Source organism: Rhamphochromis sp. 'chilingali' (genome assembly GCF_963969265.1).
Source record: "Rhamphochromis sp. 'chilingali' genome assembly, chromosome: 17".
NCBI lineage: Eukaryota > Metazoa > Chordata > Actinopteri > Cichliformes > Cichlidae > Rhamphochromis > Rhamphochromis sp. 'chilingali'.
In genome coordinates, this window is record NC_137944.1 from 1,765,601 (window position 1) to 1,788,368 (window position 22,768).

At 42.4% G+C, this 22,768-nt stretch overlaps 1 protein-coding gene across 4 annotated transcripts in view; it reads left to right on the forward strand.

Annotated features, from left to right (window-relative positions):
• Positions 1-18,690, forward strand: part of lrrc3b (leucine rich repeat containing 3B) — a 35,113-nt gene extending 16,423 nt beyond the window's left edge. The window contains exons 1-2 of one of the 4 annotated variants that reach the window (XM_080863767.1): positions 11,882-11,944; positions 14,414-18,690. In XM_080863767.1, coding sequence (XP_080719893.1) covers positions 14,560-15,342 — 783 coding nt within the window. In that variant the 5' untranslated portion in view covers positions 11,882-11,944; positions 14,414-14,559 and the 3' untranslated portion in view covers positions 15,343-18,690. Of the gene's footprint in view, positions 1-9,632; positions 10,657-11,881; positions 11,945-12,921; positions 13,654-14,413 lie in introns of those variants that run through there. The other 3 variants (XM_080863768.1, XR_013969449.1, XM_080863766.1) reach the window with 3 other exon arrangements.
• Positions 18,691-22,768: the final 4,078 nt, after the last annotated feature.

Consider the following 22,768-nt stretch of genomic DNA (forward strand, 5'->3'; position numbering starts at 1 on the left):
TCTCCACTTTATTCAGGAGCCTGTATGAGAGTTGTTCTAGTGTAGCGAGTCTCCCTAGTTGAATATGCCATACAGAGACAGGTGGGGTGGAAGGGGCCTTCCACTGGGAGATAATGAGTTTACGCCCCAGCATCAATGCAGTCTGTACCCACTCAGCAGCCTTAGGCGGAGCATATTTAAGGAGTGATGGGTCCCCCAAAACAAATAGTCTTGGTGAAAAAGGAATATCCCATCGTATGGTTGATTTGATAAAGTCATGTATCTCAGTCCAAAAGATTTGGGTTTTAGGACAGCTCCAAATCATATGGGTCAATGTGCCTACCCCAGTCTGACATCTCCAGCATTCAGGGGACTGTATGAGGTTCGCCCTATACAGTCTGTGTGGCGACCAGTAAATTTGGTGTAGTAATTTGAATTGGATTAGTCTCGTTCTAACTTCCCTGGACACCTTTTTACTATTCTGCAAAATTGTAGTCCATTCCTGATCTGTAAAAGCCACACCAAGGTCAGATTCCCAAGCTAACTGGAGGGCGGGTAGCCCTTTACTCGTGCCCTTAATAAGCATTGAGTAATATTTAGAGACTTCACAACCCCCCCCCCCCCCCCCCCCCCCCCCAAAGATTTTTTTGATGTAGCTGAGATATTCAATAGTTGGAGGTGGTGTGGAGGAGGAACCAAAGGTTTTGAGCAATTAGTGCCGGAGCTGCAAGTACCTCCAAAACTGACTTTGTGGCAACTGAAACTGTGCTTTAAGGTCGTTGAAGGACTTGAGAATCCTCCCCTGATACAGGTCTCCGAGAACAAGTATCCCACTCTGGACCCACAGTCTCCAGAAAAATGGCGACTTATTAATGCAGAGTTTGGGATTGAGCCATATGGAGGCCTCAGTATGAAGGTGGGAGTTAAAATTTAGTAGCAAGGCCACCTTCTTCCAGACCGTCTGCAGAAAAGAAAGAATGGGGTGGGTTTGTATATCTGGTGGGAGCTTGGTGGTTAAAATGTGCATCAGAGGGAGTGGTGAGCACAAAGTACTCTCCAGACTAAGCCATGGGGGGGGGGGCTCATTCTGGAGGGAGAGCCCAGTGAACCATGTGTCTCAGACTGAAAGCATAATGGTAAAATAGTAGATTTGGGACCCCCAGGCCACCCGACTCCACTGGCTGCTGTAGCTTTTTAAGCTTTATTCTAGGGCGTCTGTTATTCCGTATGAATTGGTTGCATAATCTGTCAAATTGATGAAAATATTTTGATGGGATTTTTAGCGGGAGTGTTTGTAGTAGGTAATTAAATTTTGGAGCACAATTCATTTTGATGATGTTAACTTTACCCCAAAGGGTGAGAAACAAAGGGGACCATCTAATTATGTCGGTTCTGAACTTGTCCAATAGAGCTTCAAAATTAGCCTGAACTATGTTGTATAACAAACGGGGGAATGTAATGCCCAAGTATTTAATACCAGTCTGAGGCCAGCTGAAATCCCCCGGCTGGAACAGGGTTTTGGGGCAGAAGGCTGTCAGAGGGAGCGCTTCAGACTTTGACCAATTTACTCTATATCCTGATATATTAGAGAACCGGTTAATAATTCTTAAGAGAGCAGGTAGAGAGCGTTCTGGCTGCGATATTAGGACCAGGGCGTCATCAGCATAGAGCATCAATTTGTGATTATTATTGTGGACCTGGATACCTGGACAATCAGGGTCTCTACGTATTGTCGCTGCCAGAGGCTCTAAAACTAAAGCAAAAAGCAGAGGACTCAGTGGGTAGCCCTGTCTTGTACCCCTGTGGAGGTCGAAGGACTGTGATATAATACGGTTCGTTAGTATTGATGCTCTTGGATTGTTGTAGAGAAGTTTGACCCACCTTATGAATTTTGGGCCAAAGCCAAATGCTTCCATTACACAAAATAGAAAACGCCACTCCACCCTGTCGAATGCTTTCTCTGCATCCAGGGAGAGGGCTATAGCTGGAGAAAAGTCCCCCGTAGGGGATTTATTCTGGGTTGCCCACATAATATCAATTAGGCGTCTAATATTATCGGCAGAGCAGCGAGTCCGAATAAAACCAACTTGGTCGGGGTGTATTAAGTAAGTCATGACCTTATCTAATCTGGTTGCTAGTAACTTGGCTAAAATTTTGCAATCGCAATTGATCAAGCTTATTGGTCTGTAACTCTTACAGTCAAGCGGGTCTTTGTTTTTCTTTAAGACAAGGGAAATAAGTGCCTCTGACAGTGTTGGTGGCAGGCTGCCCTTATCCAGGGCCTCCTCAAACATTTGCAGGAGTAAAGGGGAAAGCTCCTCTGCAAAGTTCCTGTAAAACTCTGCTGTAAACCCATCCAACCCAGGGGCCTTGTCAATTGGGAGATTTTTGATTACCCTTAAGATCTCTTCCTTTGAAATTGGGGCGTCCAGGGAGTCCACCTGTGTCTTAGAGAGAGTTGGGAGGTTGAGGGGGGAGAGAAAACTGTTAATTTCCTGAGAGTTTGCTTGTATTTCTGAGGAGTAGAGTTGCATATAGAAATCTCTAAAGGCTTCATTCACTTCAGAGGGTTTTGACACCATAGTGCCATCCTGTGCTCTAATTGCTGCTATGATAGTCTGAGCTTCTTTTTGTTTAATATATCTTGCAAGCAGTTTGCCAGGTTTATCTCCATCTTCGAAGTATTTCTGCCCAAAATAGAGAAAACTCCATTTTCTGAGTCAAAATTGAGTTAAACTCATATTTAAGTCTAGTTAGGTGGGTCAGATTTGCTGAGCTCATGTCTGCCTTAAAAGCGGCTTCAGCTATGGCAATCTTCCTCTCCAGGTCTATCTGCTTGGTCAGAGCAGTTCTTTTCTTATATGAGGCATGCTGGATGATGAACCCTCTAATAAAGGCTTTCAAAGCTTCCCATGCTACACCCGCACTGGGAGCTGTAGAGAGGTTAATTTCGATATAAGAATTGATCTGCTCTCTCAAGGAGTGGAAAAAGTTGGGATCATGTAAAAGGCTTGAGTTTAGCCTCCATCTGGGAGACTTGGGGGGGCTACCAAATGAGCTCAGATGCAGGAGCACCGAGGCGTGGTCAGAAACGCGTATACTACCAATAGAGCAGGACATTGCTGAGGGCATGATAGAATTTGACACGAGAAAATAATCTATTCTTGACAGAGTGTTGTGGGGGGCAGAATAAAAGGTGTAATCTCTTGTGGATGGGTTGAATACTCTCCATACGTCCACCAAACCCAAGGTCCTACACATTTTTATAGCGACCGAAGCTGATCTAGAGTGTCGCTGTGAGGGAGTGCTTCGATCCAGTATATCATCCATGACCAAATTGAAGTCCCCTGCTATCAGGATTGGGTAGTCGCCCATATCACTAATTTTGCATTCCAAGTTTCCAAAGAAGGTGGGGTCGTCGATGTTTGGTGCATAGATATTGCTTAAAATCATCCTATGGCCTTGAATCTCAGCCAAGAGTAGCAATGTCCGCCCATCTTCATCCTTAACCATCCGGGAGCATTTAAACTGTAACTGCTTATGAATTAAAATTGTGACACCCCTACTCTGACTGCTGCCACACGAAAAAAATACCTGACCCACCCAATCACGCCAAAGTTTATCTGACTCTTGGGGAGACAAGTGAGTCTCTTGAAGAAAGACAATGTCAACTTTTTTTGATTTGATAAATGTCATGATCTTCTTTTTTTTGATTGGATGGTTAAGGCCCTTTACATTCCAGGTCATCAAAGTAAAGGCCCTTTATTGCTTATTCGCCATCATGCAATACGTATCAGACGTATAGCAGTGGGGTAACTTATTATTAGAACCAGGAGTTCAATACAGAGTGGACAATAAACATTTAAACAGATACGTCTGGGGCAACCGAGAACACTAGTCACCCTCAGGTGGGCTATGAGCCCCAGAAAGCAAAACATAAACTTTATGGTCCATGACTCTAACCAGTCGAACAGTCATAAACAGGACCCGTCGCCAGCAGCATATTAAGTCGTTGTAATATGAGTAAAACAGTCATTCTGGGACTTAGCTAACTGAACAGACCTCTATGCAGGTTGGTTAGAACTGTCCCCTGACAAACTGAAAAGGGCTTCATGACAACTGAATTACTAAAAGAGGAATTTAATAGTCTTAGTGAGCTTCTCTACCAACGCAGATTGTGTTGTATTCTCAAAAGTAGCACAACTGAATAAATCAAATAAAACTGCGAAGCCCTATAATATTTAAACTAAACAGTTAAGAGGTGCAAAGTATAGCGTGTATAGCGTGTTAATTAACGCTAGGGCGAAAAGGAAAAAAAAAAGGGTAGCGTTTAAATCCACGCCCTGACTGTAAATAACTCAAGGTAAAGACAGAATGTAGTCCTGGGCTTTTTTGGGGTCAGTAAACTCACGTCTGCCCTCCGTCATTTTCAGCACCAGCACCACTGGGAACAGTAGGGAGAACTTTATCTTCCTTTCGTGCAGCAGCCATTTACAGGGATTAAATGCCGCTCGTTTGTCCGTGACAAGTTTGGAGTAGTCAGGGAAGATCATAATGCGGTGGCCGTTCCAGTTCAGCTGTCCCAGCATCTGCGCAGCTTCCATGATCCGTTCCCTGTTCTGAAACCGCAGAAATCGGGCGATGATGACCCTCGGGGGATGAACGTCAGGTTTGCGTCTCACCAGGCTGCGGTGTGCGCGGTCAATCTCCAGCCCGCCCAGGAAGTCGACCTTCAGGAGCCCTCTGGAAAGCCGGCGAAGCGCAGGTTGTTTCTCCGTCCTCTGTTTTCGAGGTCGTCTAATTTCTGTCGTAGAGCGTTCACTTCGTCACTAGTAGCAGGAGGATTTTCCTTTAGCACTCTGCTAGCATCCTCAAGGAAATCTAGACGAGACTCAGCGTTGCTTATTCGAGTAACCATATCCGCTAGCTTAGCCTCCACTGCCCTCGTAGCAGTTTGGATAGCATTCAGCTTGCTCTCTTGTGTCTCGGAGGTTTCCTTAAGTAGCACGTAAATACTTGCAATGTCTTTGGCCATTTGTTCAGTTGTAGCAGTCTGAATAGTATCCGACATTGGAGGTGAGGGCGGGTGCACATCATTAGCTTTCGCTGTGGTTTCCTTGCTAGCGCCTTCTTGCCGTCGAAGCGTAAGTTTTTGTTGGTGACTCGGCATTTCTGAGCTTTCACAAAGAGTCTTCAAGCTTCCCACTGTCCTGAGGTTATATTTTGTAAGTGTTGTGTAGCGTAATTCTCTAAGTCTAATGCAAATTAGCTGCCGCTGTGACGGAGCTTCCCCATTCAAGCTGCCATCTTGACCGCCTACGTCACCCGACTCCAGATGGCCACTGATTTAAGAACACAGTTGTGTGAAAGAAGCAAAAACGTTATTGCATACTCGGCTGTGGATGAAAGTATAGACATGATGGGCATTGCACAGCTGGCCATCTTCATCCGTGGAGAGGAAATATTGAACATTAAATCGATGCACGGGACAACAACAGGAAAATACATTTTTTAAAACATATGTCAAAGTGTAACCGATATGACAAACTTGTTGGACTTATAACAGATGGAGCGCCGGTGTTGTGCGGTGAAAAAAGCGGACTAGTCAGCAGGATGCGAGTAAAGATGCAGGAGGAGAACTGTACCGGTGAGTTAACAGCATATCACTGCATCATACACCAGGAAAGGCTGTGTGGTAAAGTCCTAAAAATGGAGCATGTAATGATCACCGTGACGCAAACCGTAAATTTGATCCGAACTAAAGGTTTAAATCACCGTTAATTTCAGTCTTTTATGTGGGAAATAGATCATACAGAGGTCCGTTGGCTGAGTTGTGGGAAAGGTCTCAATCGAGTTTTTGAGCTCAGCGAGGAAACCTGTCAGTTCATGGACATGACATGTATGATGCGGTGAAGGCATTTCAAGTGAAGCTGTCACAAATGCACCAGTGCAACCTGCCTCACTTTCCCTGTTGCCAAGTAATGTTGAACCAAGTCAGCGGACTTTGCAGAGCCAATGCAGGGGGGCGCAGTATGAAAAAAAAAAAAAAAGAACGCTGCTAGCATAATGGACAGGTTTTTTGACGGGGCGCCCACACAAACGCAAAGCAGGAGATGAAGCATCGCTGAATATGTTTCCAAACCAACTTCATTCTGAGCCAAAGACTAGAAAATATGGTGAAGCAAATCTTCCCTTTGGCTTCACCTGCACAAGTGCAGAGGTAGGTCTCCCTGCAGGATTGGTTTTCCCTGCGTCGGGAGCAGCGCTGGGCTGTTCAAATCACGGACAAACAGGATCCCACATTCTTGATTTTTAGTTTACAAACACTTCTTGTAATGACTAACGACTCCTGACATTTTGGAGATGTTTGCTCTGTATACAGTAAAGTTGCAGCGGGATACAAATAACATCAGGCTGATCCTGCCACGATTTGTCCCTCGGTTCAAATCACGGACAAACAGGATCGCACAGCTATTTATGTTTTTGAACCCATTTTGCACAGAGAGGCATTTTTTGATAAATGTATTGATATCGATGTTGAATATTATTACACAGGAAAAAAACAACTACATGTAAAATAATGACACCGTGACGCCTCTGCCTTTCTAAATGGAGGGACAGTAACTGCGTGTAAAACCTGCAGACAGTCAGATTAACAGTATTTGTCTCTATCTGCCATTCTGCAATTCATCTCATGTAAACAATAACGTGGCGCACAGCGTGACGTGAAAAAAGGCACATACCTTTGACGTTGAGTGACGAACTCTGTATTCCTCGTCCACACGTAAACGCAAAAACAGAGATTTAAAAAAATCTCAGTTTTCGGTGATTTGAAACACTGTTTAGGTGGACGAAAAGCCCAAATGCACAGAAACAGCTCCGTGTGTGGACGTAGCGTAAAAGAGTTAGTAGCTTATTTTATTGCTACCTGTAATTTATTGCAGTTTACTTGTATTTGTTTAATTGTTTACTAAATGTTTGAGGTGTGAAATAAACCGTGTGAAAACAAAATATGGGTGTGTGTTGTTGGAGGATGTGTTTGTGCGCGGGGGGGATTTTTCTTGTAAAACAAAGGGGCGCCTAGCAAAAAAGGTTTGGGAACCACTGGCTGATGACGGTCTTGGAGACAGTGACATCCTCAATGCTGATTTGCTGATGCAGCTGGTCGCTGAGGTTATGTACTTCACCAGGTCCACGGTGTCTGTGTATGTAGGAGCTTCTCTAAACATATCCCAGTCTGCACATTCAAAGCAATCTTGCAGAACAGGTATGGCCCCCTCTGGCCATGTTCTCACCCCTCTGTTTGTTGATGGGTCTGTAGACTGGGGTGAGAAGTATGGAGATGTGGTCTGATTGTCCAATGTAGGGGAGGGGTGAAGCCTTGTATGCATGCTGGATGTTTGGGTAAACAAGGTCTAACATGTTGTCCCCTCTTGTTGCAAAGTCAATGTTCTGATGAAATTTGGGTAGAACTGATTTAAGTGTAGCATTGTTTAAATCCCCGGTGACGATGAAGAAGCTGTCAGGGTGGGCTGTTCGCAGATCACTGATAATCTTGTAGAGTTCACTGAGTGTTCCACTAGCTTTAGCATTAGTGCTAGCACTGGGTGGGATGTAAACAGCAACGATGATCACCACAGTAAACTCTCTTGGGATATAAAACAGCCTGCATCTGACTGCTAAGACCTCCACGAGTTCTGAACAGTGCACAGACACAATTGGGAAACGTAACTGTAATTTTACAGTTACGTTTCCATTTTGGCATACTCATCTAAAATCAGAAAAAAAACATTAAATCAAAACAGCAAAGTTATTTGCAGCCATTTACCTTTTACCCTTTTTTATAACCATTTCAAACTATTTACAGAACAATCAGCTGTTCTGCATTAAATAACATGGCACACAAATTATTTGTGCCACTCCAAAAAATAATTTCTGTCCACTATAAAGGAGAACATCACAGCCTGATACCTGCAGGTCTGACAGCAGCAGGTGTATCACTGCTGTTTCTACCTGGAGACAGTGTTTACACTGTAATCTGCCTTTGGTGGCTTTTTGGTAACATCTGTAACATTCAGCAGTCGCCTCATTGTTCTGACACACAACACAAAACTATCCAAAACACCACTAACTAACTACACAAGACAACACATTAACTACACACTCCAAACACGCTAAATGTCACAAATCTCCCACATCTCAAAACTCTCTCTCTCTCTCTCCTAAAACTTCCCCGTCTTCCTGAACAACCCAATGTCATGTTGCCATATCATTCTTTGCATTTTTCCACCAACACAGACGGGCTGTTTTTTTTATTTTTTGGTGATAAGCAGAGAGTGCTCGCTGCGCTGTCCTTAGACAGTAAACGTGACGAAACTATTGAGGAAAAACAGGCATATATATTGTTTATCATGACTCTGGTTTTACGTGGCCTAGCAACACAAATTAAAAAATGGTATATATCACCTTGTTGCTTTGTCATCTTAAAGTGGTCATGTGATTGGCTTAGCACGACTACTTTATTCTTCTTCAGTCAAACAGCAGCACTCATGCGACTGTTTTGCCCCTGAGCTTCAGGTGTTGTGCCAAAAAGTGATCGTCGGGCAGAAAGTGAATGCCGCCCACGGGAGCGTGCAGCTGCTTAAAGCTGCAGCACCCGGATTACTTACAGCTACTTCCTGCAGCTGATATAAGATGCTGTAAGCTGAACACAGCTTCAACCGTCTGTTTGTTGAAAAATAGTAACGCGACCACATTTTCTTGTTAGTAACGGTAACAGCATTGTAACGATAGAAATAGTAATTAGTTAGATTACTTGTTACAAAGTAACGCTGTTACTTTTAATGCCGTTATTCCCATCACTGCTGATGGCAGTTTTAAGAATGCAGCTATGCACAGCTTCAATAAAATAAAAAGGCACATTCTGACTTGTCCATCATGTAGAAATCACCTTTGCATAATTTTAAAGTTACATATTATTATAAATTCCACATGGTCTCACAAAATTTGCAGATGTCTTAACTTCAGTTTTGGTAACATACTCTGAACTGCATAAAAATGGGAAAATACATTTAGTACAAAGCACATCAGTGGCGTTCAGTAAGACAGTTTTACAGACGAGCAGAGATGGGAGGAGAAGGCTCATATTTCAACATCATTAAGAGGCAACAATAGTTTCAGTGCAGTAGAGACGATGCACTGCAGCTGAATAACAGCAAAGCGTTTATTGTGAGGATGCCAGTTTCTGCAGTTTCCCATAAACTTTGTGTGCTTTATTCCCTACATTCAGGTTGAGGGGTCAGATAATGATGATGGTGTTTTTAATTGGACAGTCCCAAGAAAAGATATAGGAAAATATTACAAAATAGATATGAGTTGTTAATAACTTCTTAAGTACACAGACTACAACGTAGTCTGTGGAGGCAGCAAGCGCTGTTTGTATAGTCCTCATTAAGACTGGGTTGAATGCTAATGACTAATAATAATCTCCTACCTGTTTTGGTGATAAGTGGGCCAGAATAAAGCAGGGAGACCACCAGAGAACTGCAAAACAACTTCAGTGATCAAAAAATAAAGCATGAAAAGCACAGACAGTGGCTGCAGTGACACTTTTCACTGTGTTTAACACTCGCTGTCTTTGCTCTTCTTCGCAGCTCACAGACCAACAACAACACGAGCGACAGAGGCCCACACACCAGTCGTAGCACATACTTCATCTGACAGCAGAGCTCACTGCAGGCAGACGGACTGGCTCTGCAGTAGTGCAGACGTTGAACACGCTCGCTCTGTTCGAGCATAAATTCTGCAAGACTGTGATCACTGTGACTGTTAATTTATTTGGAAAGAGTAAATGTGAGGATTACTAATAGTGACAAAGCTCCGGGTCTCGTAAAGCAACAATGCACCACATATTTCCAGCAGAAATACACATTCACATGTCTGTAGCTCAGGTCAAAATACTGACTTGCAGAACATATTTCAGGCAGAAATATATGGTTAAATCCCTGCATGTCAACTATCCTTGGACAGGATGCTAAGCCCAAGTTGCTCTATGAATATGCATAATCGGTAGATAGAAAGACGAAAGTGTTTGTGTGAATGAGGCATGTTGTATAAAGCGCCTTAAGGGCTTCGGGAGAGCAGAAAAGCTCTAAATAAGAATCAGTCCATGTGTCATTTACATAGATATGGTTGTTGAGTGCTTTCTGCCTGCCTATTTGTATTGCAGTAATTGCTGGATTTTGCAGGAAACAACACTTAATTAATGTATAAATTGAGATTTTGCATTTTATAACAGAACATTAGCAGTGCGGTAAGTAATTGTTTCATGCTTTGATTTCCAAAACATAAGTAATCAATTATGACACAATGGATCACTTAGATCACTTTCTGTCTTCTGTCTTGCCTGTTCGATGAGCAAAATCTCTATTCTGTGTGCTGCAAGCAAATATCAGTATTTTATAGAAAGGCTAAACATTATGATACCATATATCATATCACCCATTAGAGCACTTCGCTCTCGCTCTGCAGGCCTACTTGTTGTTCCTAGAGTATTTAAAAGTAGAATGGGAGGGAGAGCCTTCAGTTTTCAGGCCCCTCTTCTGTGGAACCAGCTTCCAGTTTGGATTCGGGAGACAGACACTATCTCTACTTTCAAGATTAGGCTTCAAACTTTCCTTTTTGCTAAAGCATATAGTTAGGGCTGGACCAGGTGACCCTGAATCCTCCCTTAGTTATGCTGCAATAGACGTAGGCTGCCAGGGATTCCCATGATGCACTGGGTGTTTCTTCTTCACTCACCTTTTTCACTTACAGTGTTTTTTAGACCACTCTGCCTGTAATTATTAGTTGTTATTAATATCTGGCTCTCTTCTACAGCATGTCCTTGTTCTGTTTTGCTCCACTCACCCCAATCACAGCAGATGGCCCCGCCCCTCTCTGAGCCTGGTTCTGCTGGAGGTTTCTTCCTGTTAAAAGGGAGTTTTTCCTTCCCACTGTCACCAAAGTGCTTGCTCATAGGGGGTCATATGATTGTTGGGTTTTCTTTGTTTTCTTTGTATTATTGTAGGGGTTTTACTTTAAAATAATCGCCTTTAGGTAACTGTTGTTGTGATTTGGTGCTGTATAAATAAAATTGAATTGAACTGATTTGAATGGAATTGATTGGAACACCTGATGAGTGAGTAAGTACTTTTGGCAATGTAGTGAATGTGATCCGGACCAAACCTTTTCTATCTTCATCATCTTAGTAGCTTTCTTTATTTCCTGCTTTTAGTGATGTGTTTCCTGATTCACTACCATTCCTCTCTAATATTCTTTATGCAGCAGCTCCTCAAAGTACTGCATCAGTCTTTCAATTCAGTTCAATTCAGTTCAGTTTTATTTATACAGCCCCAAATCACAACAACAGCCGCCTCAAGGCGCTTTATATTGTAAGGTCGACCCTACAATACTACATACAGAGAAAAACCCAACAATCATAAGACCCCCTATGAGCAAGCACTTTGGTGACAGTGGGAAGGAAAAACTCCCTTTTAACAGGAAGAAACCTCCGGCAGAACCAGGCTCAGGGAGGGGCGGGGCCATCTGCTGTGATTGGTTGGGGGGAGAGAAGGAAGACAGTCTTCATTTGTTAACACATTTCACCAATCTCCTTACTCACACTAACCTGTTGCACATCTTTTCACAGCTCAGTCTTGCCGTCTTTCTCTCTGCTAATTGATACAAATGCTTTTCTTCTTCTTTATTGTCCAGCCTCAGATATAACTCGCTTTGAGCCTTTTGCTTTGCCAGCTCTCTCTTTGTGTTATGCATAGTTTCCCATAAAGTTTGCTGGTGTTTTCTTCGTCTCCCTGGCTATCAAATGTGTTCATTACTAAACTCTTTGAATATTTTCCAGTGGATACACCAAACACCTTCTTGGCAGTCTCCCACACTACTGCAGCTGTATTTTCACAGTCACCTGGTAATTCATCTCTACCACACAGAACCTGTCTCAACTCCAGCTTTCACCATTTCATCGTTGCTCTGCCTTCACTTGCTTCCACATTTTGATTTCCAGAGTCATTCTACAATCTACAATCCTTTCTACATTTTATAATCTCCTGTCCTTTTCAGATTGCACCTTCTGCATTAGATATGGTCTACCTTCTTCTACTCTTATACCTCACTCTATGTTGCTTCTTCTTGAAGTAGGCTACATGGTCACCATGGCCGTTTCTGTCCTTTTGGCAAAATCCACCATCTGTCCTTCTGCATGCCTCTCCTTAATACATATATACTTGTCACCTCTGTTCACTCGACCTACATGTCCACTGAAGTCACCTCCAGTTACCAGCCTCTCCGCCCTGGAGACACTCTCCATCCTGACATCCAACTCGTGCACACCGATAGTCTGATCTTGTCTGACATCCACCTTCACGCCCTGTGGCTTCCATTGTCTCATCTTCTGAGACTGAAATTGTGTGGAGCATCACTAAAGTAAAACATTGCCCATATGCACACCCACTTTTGCGTATCCTGTTTGGGTATCCAGCATTGTGTTATACTTAACAGATGGTATGATAAGCCTCAGAATTATTCAGCATTCATCTTTTTATCTCTACTTGTGTTAAATTTTGATTCTATTGACAAGAGTAAGATAATGCTTGCACTATTATTTCATCATATTACTACTAAACAGATCAATCATACATTTTATGATTATGCACTAATCCAGTATAAAAGGTTTTACTCTTAGTCTTTCAGAAACACTTTTATTCTGATGATGCTGTTGGTAAAGTCAGGCTCTGGATATTCATTCTCTTTAGCAGAATGAATATCCAATGAATCCAATGAATGAATATCTTTCACTGGTAGAAAACTTATTTGGATTCATTGTATAATTTTGATTATTGATTAAATTTGATCATCTATCATGAATTCTACTTTCATGAAATTTTACCTGCCACTAGAGCTGGGCGATAGAACGATAACGATATGTATCGCGATATAACTTTTACTCGATAGAGAAATTAAGCTATCGCGATAGACCTCGCCGCTCTTGTCCTCAAAAAAAAAAAAAAAAAAAAAGGTCAGCCAATCCAAATTAAGTAGCGCAGAGCCGAACCAATCACAGCCGCAGCGTCACGTCGCGTGACTTGTTACGTACAGCACAAGTGCCAAGCCGCACGTGTGTTTGTTTGGGAAGCAGCCAGCAGGTAATGGAGCCAGCGGGTAATGGAGGAAATGAGTGTGCCGACTAGAAAAATCAACCGAGCGTGACCGAAGAGAAAACAGATGATGGTTCCAACGCCGGAGAGATTGTCGAACGGAAGAGCCATAGAAGCTCCGTAGGGTGAAGGTATTTCGGCTATTTCAAGTCTGACAAAAAACAGAGTAGCGTGCACTGTAAATTGTGCCGAAAGCAAGTCTGGAAATACAATAAACTGGTGCATGCGTCACACTGTGCGCCACGTTATTGTTTCGGTGAAATGAATTTCTACAATACTGTTAATTCTACTCTCTGCAGTGTTTAAATGCTTACATATACACACAGTTACTGTCCCTCCACACATACGACTCTGTTCTGCTTCTATGCCCCAGCTTTGTTTACTTTTTCCCACCGAGGCTTCTAGACTTCTGATTGGCCAATATTTCTGCACGGTTAGGAATCTAGCGCCACCTGCTGCTTTGGTATGTTCATAGCAGCGTTTTCCTTCATTTCTGCCTTTATGTGTGGACGGGATTATTTTTTAAAACGAAAACGGAAAATCTCCGTTTTCAAAAATACCCGTGTACGTGTGGACGTAGCCTCAGTCTCTGACTGGAAGCGCTAATTCGTCATTCGGCTTTTGTCAGACTAAAGTAACTGTTAAAACTGTTTGAAAAGCTCAGCTATACAACAAGGAGAGATTGAGAATTTCCTTTTAGTTCTCAGTTTATTTGATATTGACAAAAGTTAGTCAGTTTTGTCTGTTCTTCTGTAAAACAAACTAAGATTTATTTGTAGAATTAATATTTTGTTTCTAAGTGGAATTGACAATTTAGTCTGTTTCGTTTGTTCTATTTTGAAACTTAAACGCTTTAGCGGCTGCCTTTTGTGTAGTTTGCAATATTTGCCTTTATTTATCTGAAAAAGTCTCATGTTCCTTAAGTACATCTACCCTGTTGAACTTATTATGGGAAATAAATATTTAAATCAAAACAAGCTGCTGATTATTTCACATTTTACTTGTGAGCAACGGCACATTTAAATCTTACAAATATAGTTATTTGGCTTATATCGTGATAGATATCGTTATCGCCTGAAATGAAAAAAACATATCGTGATATGAAAAAATCTCATATCGCCCAGCTCTACCTGCCACATTTAAGATCATTTAAATGATGAACCTTTGACTATACTATATTTTTAGCTGATATGTTTGACTGACTCTGTCTTATCTCATTTCAGGCCACAACGCAGTATGATAACATCTGTTCACGCTTCCATATCTTCAGTGGGTAAATTGCGAAAGCCAGTCGCTACTATGCAATGTGTGTAAGCGACCAGTGGTGGTGCTGTGGCCCGAGGCGGGATGCTGCTGACAGTCGGTCAGCATGACTCTGCTGGACTTGTGGCTGTCACGCTCCATCCCCATGTGCCTGCTCCTTCAGAGCCTTGTCCTAATGGCCTTGTGCTTTCCCTCGGCCAGCATGTGTCCAAAGGGCTGCATATGCCAACGCGATTCCCACCTCCATGGCTTCAATGTTACCTGCAGTCAGTCCCGCCTCAAAGAGATTCCTCCCAGTCTACCAGTTGACACTGTCTTGCTGAGGCTGGACCACAACCAGATCGGCAGCGTTCCCGATCTCGCCTTCCATGGACTTAGGTTTTTGAGGGAGCTAAACCTTTCTTACAATGCAGTGGAGACTTTAGGGGAAGGTGCATTCACTGGCATAGAGGCAACTTTACAGGTGCTGGACCTTTCCCACAATCGCATCACTAGCGTACACAAGGATGCCTTTGCTCGACTGAAGGCCCGGATTATTGTGAACGATAACCCCTGGCATTGTGACTGCGCCCTTCAGCAGGCTATTGGAGGAATGGCCCATAACCATGAGGCTGCTGCCCGGGTTCTCTGCAGAAGCTCGGAGCTCCACGACCAGGAGGGACAGCCGTTCTTGGCGGTTGACATAGATCTCTGTAACTTGGCAAAAAGGACCACAGATTATGCTATGCTCGTAACCATGTTCGGTTGGTTTGCTATGGTCATTTCATATGTGGTGTATTATGTACGTCAGAACCAGGAGGACGCGCGACGCCATCTGGAGTACCTCAAGTCTCTCCCCAGTAAGCCGAAAAAAGCAGACGAGACTGATGACATAAGCACTGTTGTCTGACAGCAGTGGCCCCGTGACTGTGTTCAGCAGAAACCTGGTGAACACCAAAATGTTTTACATTTTTAGCATTTACTATACCAAACTTTTATGTAATATGAGCATCAAAATGTATTTGACTGTCTGTCTTTGATAGGGTTTGCTCATGACTACGATGACAGGAGGAAGGCCGCACCAACATTTTGGTTTTTACAGTACAAAGAAAGTCTTGAAAAATTAGAATCTCAGGTTTAAATGTGATGTCGGCCCAAATGTTGCAGCTATAACAGCTTCAGCTCTTCTGGGAAGGCTTTCCACGAGGTTTAGGAGTGTGTTTATGGGAACTTTTGAAAGATTTTTCAAAAAGTGCAGAGCCCAGCTCCTGAAAAACAATAGCACACCATAGTCCCCCTTCCACTAAACTTTACACTTGGCACAATGCAGTCAGACAAGCACCGTTCTCCTGGCAACCAGTTCAGTTCAGTTTCCTTATATTGCACCAAACCACAATAACAGTTGCCGCAATGCGCTTTATATTGTAAGGTAAAGACCCTACAATAATAAAACCCACCAAACACTGACTTGTCCAACATATAGTCAGACACCATGCTTAATACCACTAAATCTGATGTTTTGCATTTGCAGTGTGCTTGTTGATTTAGGCATTATCTGGTTGCAGATAATAATGGGAAGGTCCATTGGTTTGTTTGGTAAGCTATCATAGAAACGTCAAAGTCCAAAGTAAGATCATTTGGAATATGAATATGATCCATTTCTGCAAATATGTCCAAAGTCTGGAATTTACTTTTTTTTCCAAATGTGTTTGCGTTGGATCGAATGTGTTCGTGTCAGTCTATACTATCACTGCAGCAATTAGATATTCCATGGTGTTTCTGTGTATTGCAACATTAAAAACTTCACTTCTTTTATCAAACATTTTAAATCACTAAACTAAACTAAGTCACTTCAGCTTAAAATGCACAAACTAAGCTCCTGTACAGGATGGAGCTATCTGTGGTATGTCCGTGTGTGTGTGCGTGTTTTCACAATTTGCAAATTTATTGATTAAAGAGTAAAACCGCTGAAAACTTCAAATATGTAAATAATCAATCTATAATGATGTCAGTGTTTCATTTAAATATTTTGAATATTTAAAGTGGAATAATCTGCTTCATCAAGGTCTGATTAGATTTGAGTGATCAAACATCCCAGCAAATGTCATTGGGTTCTTACACTGTTAAATCACGACTGACATTTTTCTTAGCTTGAAACCTTTTAAGTGGTTGTTTGAAGTAAAAGCATTTTCAGGGGCTTTGAAAGCTGCAGAGTGTGGTTGTATCCAGACATTAATTGAACTTCCCAAAGTTGAAACTTGACCATCACATCCACATCACGCTATGCTTGGCAGAAACATATGTATGTTTGAATGTCTTCCTACAGAGGCTGTCTGAAAATGTGAAATGTGTGAAATTTAAATGTGTCCTGACATCATATTGCAACTTTCAAAGAGCTTTCTTGTTTTTTATACAATCTGGAGGACACAATCAGTGGGCTCTAAGTCTTGTTAAGAACAGGATTCATAATAATCTCTCTCAGTTTTGGAGTTGTTCATTATGAATTTATACACATATTTCTGATTTTAAACAAATGTTTCAAGACGTTTGATTCATATTTTAGCATATTAATGGTTAGAAGTAGATCTTAAAATATCAACATATTACTTCCAGCATGGTTGGCTGGAAGTAATAACATCCAGTGTAGTATTTGGTTTTGAATATGAACTCTTGCCTTCAGTGCTACCACAGCAGGAAACGTAATGTGCTTGGTAATGCAGTTTAAATGAAAACCCTTAATGTTGAGGGGTAGGATATGATGAGTAACACCAACATATGAGGGACTTTGGTCATGGACCCTGGAGAAGTTTCTTTTATTCATGGAAGTACTCAATCGTGAGACAAAGTCTGAGTCATAGAGTCAGAAGTCAGCCACATTAACAGCTTAGGATTTCTTCCAGTACATCCTGATGGAACAATCCCCTCATTTTATCCTGTAAGGAACTCAGAAGGAATTTGTACCAAACTAAGATCTCTACACAAAAACAGACATGGAAGATCTACGTTTGCTTGCATTCAGCTTCAGTATAGAAAGCAGCTGGGTTAGCAGAAGGTTATCTGACTAGTGTAGTAACTGACTCCACTCTTCACTCCTATCCCAAGCCCTCTATAAATCATTATTTCTGTTTTTTATTACTCTAATCATGAACATAAACTCTGGCTTTGGCCTTTCTAGAGGATACAGGCCTTCAAGTTTTTACATTTTCCAGATTATAATCATGCCAAAGGTGCCATGAAGAGATCAGACAAGACTTCCAGGTTTCCCTCCAGAATATTTGTAATAGTATGTTGATCACATGATGACAACTCAAAAACATGCTACAACTACAGGTTGCTTTATTGTACTGTGCATTTGTTCCTTCAGTTTGTGGCATCTTTGTTTATTGCTATTGCTGTTGTCAATCAGAGTAAATCTTTGTATGTCTGTACTGTGCAAAGGGAGCACAATACTAAATGTCAGTTGCAGCTGACTCTAATTGTTGGTAGTGTTACTTTCCTTCAGTCTCAGAATTATCTCTTCATTGCATTCCTTTGTAACAGGCCACACTGTTCTGATGATTCTGTTTTTGTTTTATAACTTTGTTCTAATTGAAACACATTAGCATTGAAGATTAATGGAAACCCGATGGAAAACCAGTACTGATAAAAAAAGATACATATGGAAAAGTACAAGAAATTATATTCTCTCCACAAAACAATAATTTTAAGTTGTCCTGCAAACAAGTGATGTATTTTCTCTGAATCTGAATGTTCAATTCATGTTGTACAGTAGCGGTTATAAAATTGACTAAGGGAATACGTCGTGAGAATATGTAGCTATTGAGTGCTAGGATCACATGTAAATAGCAATGTGGATGTTTTGTGAAATACCTGGATGTTTTGTGAAATACCTGAAAACCCTTTAATTTGTTGGTCTTGTCTTCAAAAGACAATATCCTACTCCACAAGATGGGATCAGGATCAGTCTGTGAAATACATGTACAATGTCATGAAGCAAAGTGTAGCCAAGGATTTGAGAGTTTTTCTAAGTGCCTGAATATTTCTCTTACAGTTCTTTTCTTTTTATGTCTTCTTTTTCCATCTCTTTGCTTGGACTTTCAGAGTTTAGGATTATTACTGTTTAGTGGATTTGTGCTAGCTAGAAAAAGCAGAATCAACCATACGATATATGAACTATAGTATACCATATTGCAGATCTTGCACAACAAGAGCAGTGTGTAATAGACTAACGCACCATGTTAGCATTGACTTTCATAGTTGTGGCATGAAATACAGAAAATAAAATAAAGAAGGTATGTAATAGTTCATGGTATTTTCTTTTCGCAGCATTTGCTAGTGAGTGATGGATTACCTTTGGCTAAACAGATAACTCTTGTCTGTTAAGCCAACATTTCAAAGTTAGTAGGGTAGTAAACTATAGGTGTACAATAATGATTATCATTATGTCAAAGAGACAGTTTTTCTCAAATGGTAATCTGCAGCAAATATATAACATTCTAAGAAAGATTTGGAGAGAATTTAGCTTGTTTCAGTGAAAATAGCAGACCGTTCTCACTCTTGAGGCGTAATATACTGACGGTTTGTCACGTCCCAAGGTGTTCCATAGGAACGCGAAAGATGACTTTCAGCGTTCCTATGCTACGCGCCGGGTTATGGATGAAATCCAGTAGAACGACGGTACCCTAGCCCTAACCTCCTATTGTCATGAACCGCAGTTCATGCACACAAGCAGGATCCAAAAGCAGACTCAATACGCTTAATGTGAGCGTGCAGATTTTATTGTTTTAACAAAAGGTGACCCGGAACAACCAAGGAAGCAAAATCGCAGAACTGAAGGAAACCGGGAAGACAAATTACACAGGGAAGCCATAATCAGGACTGTGGGGGGCTGCAACGGAAAGGGGAGAAAATTACTAGTGAGCAGTTGGATTGAGGGACATTACTAAACAGGGCTATAGTAATTTAGCTTACGACCAGAGCCGGACCGTGGGGCTCTGAAGAGGGGGAGCGAGTTAGTGGGAAGCGAATCCATGGAGGCAGGGATGAGGACAGATGGTGCACTTAGAGATCTGAGCAGCCAGGAGGACAGGCAGGTGGCAGACACAAACCCCGGATAGTAACCTGGGCACACGGAGGTAGAATTAACACAGTTCATAAAGCGTCTTGATGCATTCTCAACCATCCTGGAAAGTAAATCTCCAAAATGTCTGTGAAGGTTCTCAGTCATCCAGGTCATCGTAGTCAAAGGAGCTTGCAAAGAAAAGTGTCTGGACTTCTTTAAGTTGCTAGAAGACGTTTCACCTCTCATCCGAGAAGCTTCTTCAGTTCTAAGGTCAAATGGTGGAGAGTCCCAGATTTAAACCTAGTGGGAGTTTCCCCCCGCTACAATAGGTGACACGGAGGAGCCCATGGCACAGCCATGTTTTTGACTGTAGAAGCCTTTGTTGTATTTGAAGTATGTAGTGGTGAGGCAGAGGTCTAACAGTGTGCAAATCTGATCGTGGTGAAATTGGTCCTGTCTTCCAATGAGCTGTCTTCTTGTAGTCGTTTTCTGACAGTCTCCACGGCCTCCGTGGTGGGTATGCAAGTGAAGAGAGAGACTACATCAAAGGACACCATGGTTTCATCTGGATCCAGGGGAAGTTTCTGGACCTTGTCGGTGAAGTCGGTGGAGTTCTTGATGTGGTGTGGGGTGTTCCCCACGAGAGGAGCAAGGATGGTAGCAAGGTGTTTAGCAATGTTATAAGTGGCTGAGTTTATGCTACTGACTATGGGTCTGAGTGGGACAGCTTCCTTGTGGATTTTAGGAAGTCCGTAAATGCAGGGTATGGCATCCCCTGGGTAAAGGCGGTGATATGTAAGGCGGTCAATGATTTTGTCCTTTTCAAAGTCTTGAAGGCAAGCTATAACTTTCTTTTTGTAGCTGCTTGTGGGGTCTCGCTTTAGGGCTTCGTAGGTATTGTTGTCACTGAGGAGAGTTGTGATCTTTGTGTGGTAATCTGTAGTGTTTAGGACCACGGTGCATCTTCCCTTATCAGCTGGTAAAACAGTGATGTTGTGGTCTTTGCTCAGGGAAGCGACAGCCTTCTTTTCTTGTATTGTGAGGTTGGATGGAGGGACTTTGGCACTGGAGAGGGTGGCTGAGACTTTCATCCTGATTTGCTCTGCTTCTGTCTGTGATAATTTATTAATCCGTATGGCGGTTTCTGTGGCTGTGATGAGGTCCACTATGGGCAACTGTTGTGGAGAAATGGCAAAATTGAGTCCTTTGGCTAATACTCTCTTGTCAGGTTCAGTGAGATTCCGGTCTGAAAAGTTCTTCACCCATTTCTCCTGACTGGCATCAGGTGTGTTTTCTTCTCTGGGTTGTGTAGGTTCAGGATGAGGAGTGTGTGTTTTTGAAAGCAAGGTGTGGAATTTCCTGCGTTGTCTTTCTTTTCCTTTAGAGTGTTGGGCCCGCTGAGCCTTGTCCACAAACTTGTAAACCTCTTCTAAGATTGGAGAGGGTAGAAGGATTTCCAGTTCCTGCAGGGTCTGGCTGATCTTGATCTGGAGGGCATCTATAGTGAAATGGACCTGTCTTAGCCTTTCACTTAAAAGGTGATTTTGTGCTCTCTGTAGAATCAAGTCTGCTCTGTATCCCCTGACAGTGGATCCAAGGCGCAGGCTCTTAGGAACAACTCTGCTTTGTCTGCATCTTAGGTTGAAACGGAGATGGTTCCTATAATCCGCTAGTTTCCTTGATTCCCTTTCATACTCCCGCACCAGTTGAAGGGTGTTCCTCCCAAAATGTACGGCAATATGATCATTGACCGCCTTACATATCACCGCCTTTACCCAGGGGATGCCATACCCTGCATTTACGGACTTCCTAAAATCCACAAGGAAGCTGTCCCACTCAGACCCATAGTCAGTAGCATAAACTCAGCCACTTATAACATTGCAAAACACCTTGCTACCATCCGTGCTCCTCTCGTGGGGAACACCCCACACCACATCAAGAACTCCACCGACTTCACCGACAAGGTCCAGAAACTTCCCCTGGATCCAGATGAAACCATGGTGTCCTTTGATGTAGTCTCTCTCTTCACTTGCATACCCACCACGGAGGCCGTGAAGACTGTCAGAAAACGACTACAAGAAGACAGCTCCTTGGAGGACAGGACCAACTTCACACCCGATCAGATCTGCACACTGTTAGACCTCTGCCTCACCACTACATACTTCAAATACAACGAAGGCTTCTACAGACAAAAACATGGCTGTGCCATGGGCTCCCCGTGTCACCTATTGTAGCCAACCTTTACATGGAGGAAGGGGAAAGGAAGGCTCTTGGTTCTTTCAAAGGAAGAGTACCCAGCCACTGGTACAGATATGTGGACGACACCTGGGTCAAAATCAAGACACAAGAAGTGGAATCCTTCACTGCGCACATCAACGCTGTGGATAAAAACATCAAGTTCACCAGGAAGACACAAAGGACGACTGTTTGCCTTTCCTGGACTGCGCTGTGCACATTGAAGAGAACGGCAACCTCAACATCGAAGTTTACCGGAAGCCCACACACACGGACCAGTACCTCCTCTTTGACTCCCATCACCCTCTGGAGCACAAACTTGGAGTAATTAGGACCCTACACCACCGGGCAGAACATGTTCCCTCTAAGCCTGAAGGAAAAAAGAAGGAACACACACATGTAAAGGAAGCACTCAAAACGTGCGGCTATCCTAAATGGGCGTTCTTAAAGTCAGCAAAGATGCACAGAAAAGAAGATCAGACACCAGCGAGGGAGGATAAGAAGGACAGACGCAACAACATTGTCATCCCCTATGTAGCCGGTGTATCAGAAAAATGACATCCTGGTGCATTTCAGACCCAGCAAATTATGAGAAAAATACAAGCACACATGTCTAAAGGAAGAAGAATCTAATGTTGGCTGAATGGTTTTCTGCTGACTTCAGTCCTGACGTTCTTGTGAATGTAACAGACATCATGCTTGTGTTAAACTCAGGTTTGCTCTCATATTTAATTTCTAAACACATTTAGATGAATAAATTTACCAAGTCAAAAAACTTACAAACTGTACGACTTACAGAAAATCTTCATGTTTGACTGCATGAAGACCATGCTGTAATTTGATTAAGGTATTTTTAAAATCTTCAATATTAACAAAATGAAAAGAGAGAGTAAGACATGGTTTCATCTTTCAAAGTATTTGACTCAGGTAAGAAAAGCGTCTGGACTTCTTTAAGTTACTTGAAGACGTTTCACCTCTCAATCCCTAAGCCTGAAGGAAAAAAGAAGGAACACACACATGTAAAGGAAGCACTCAAAAC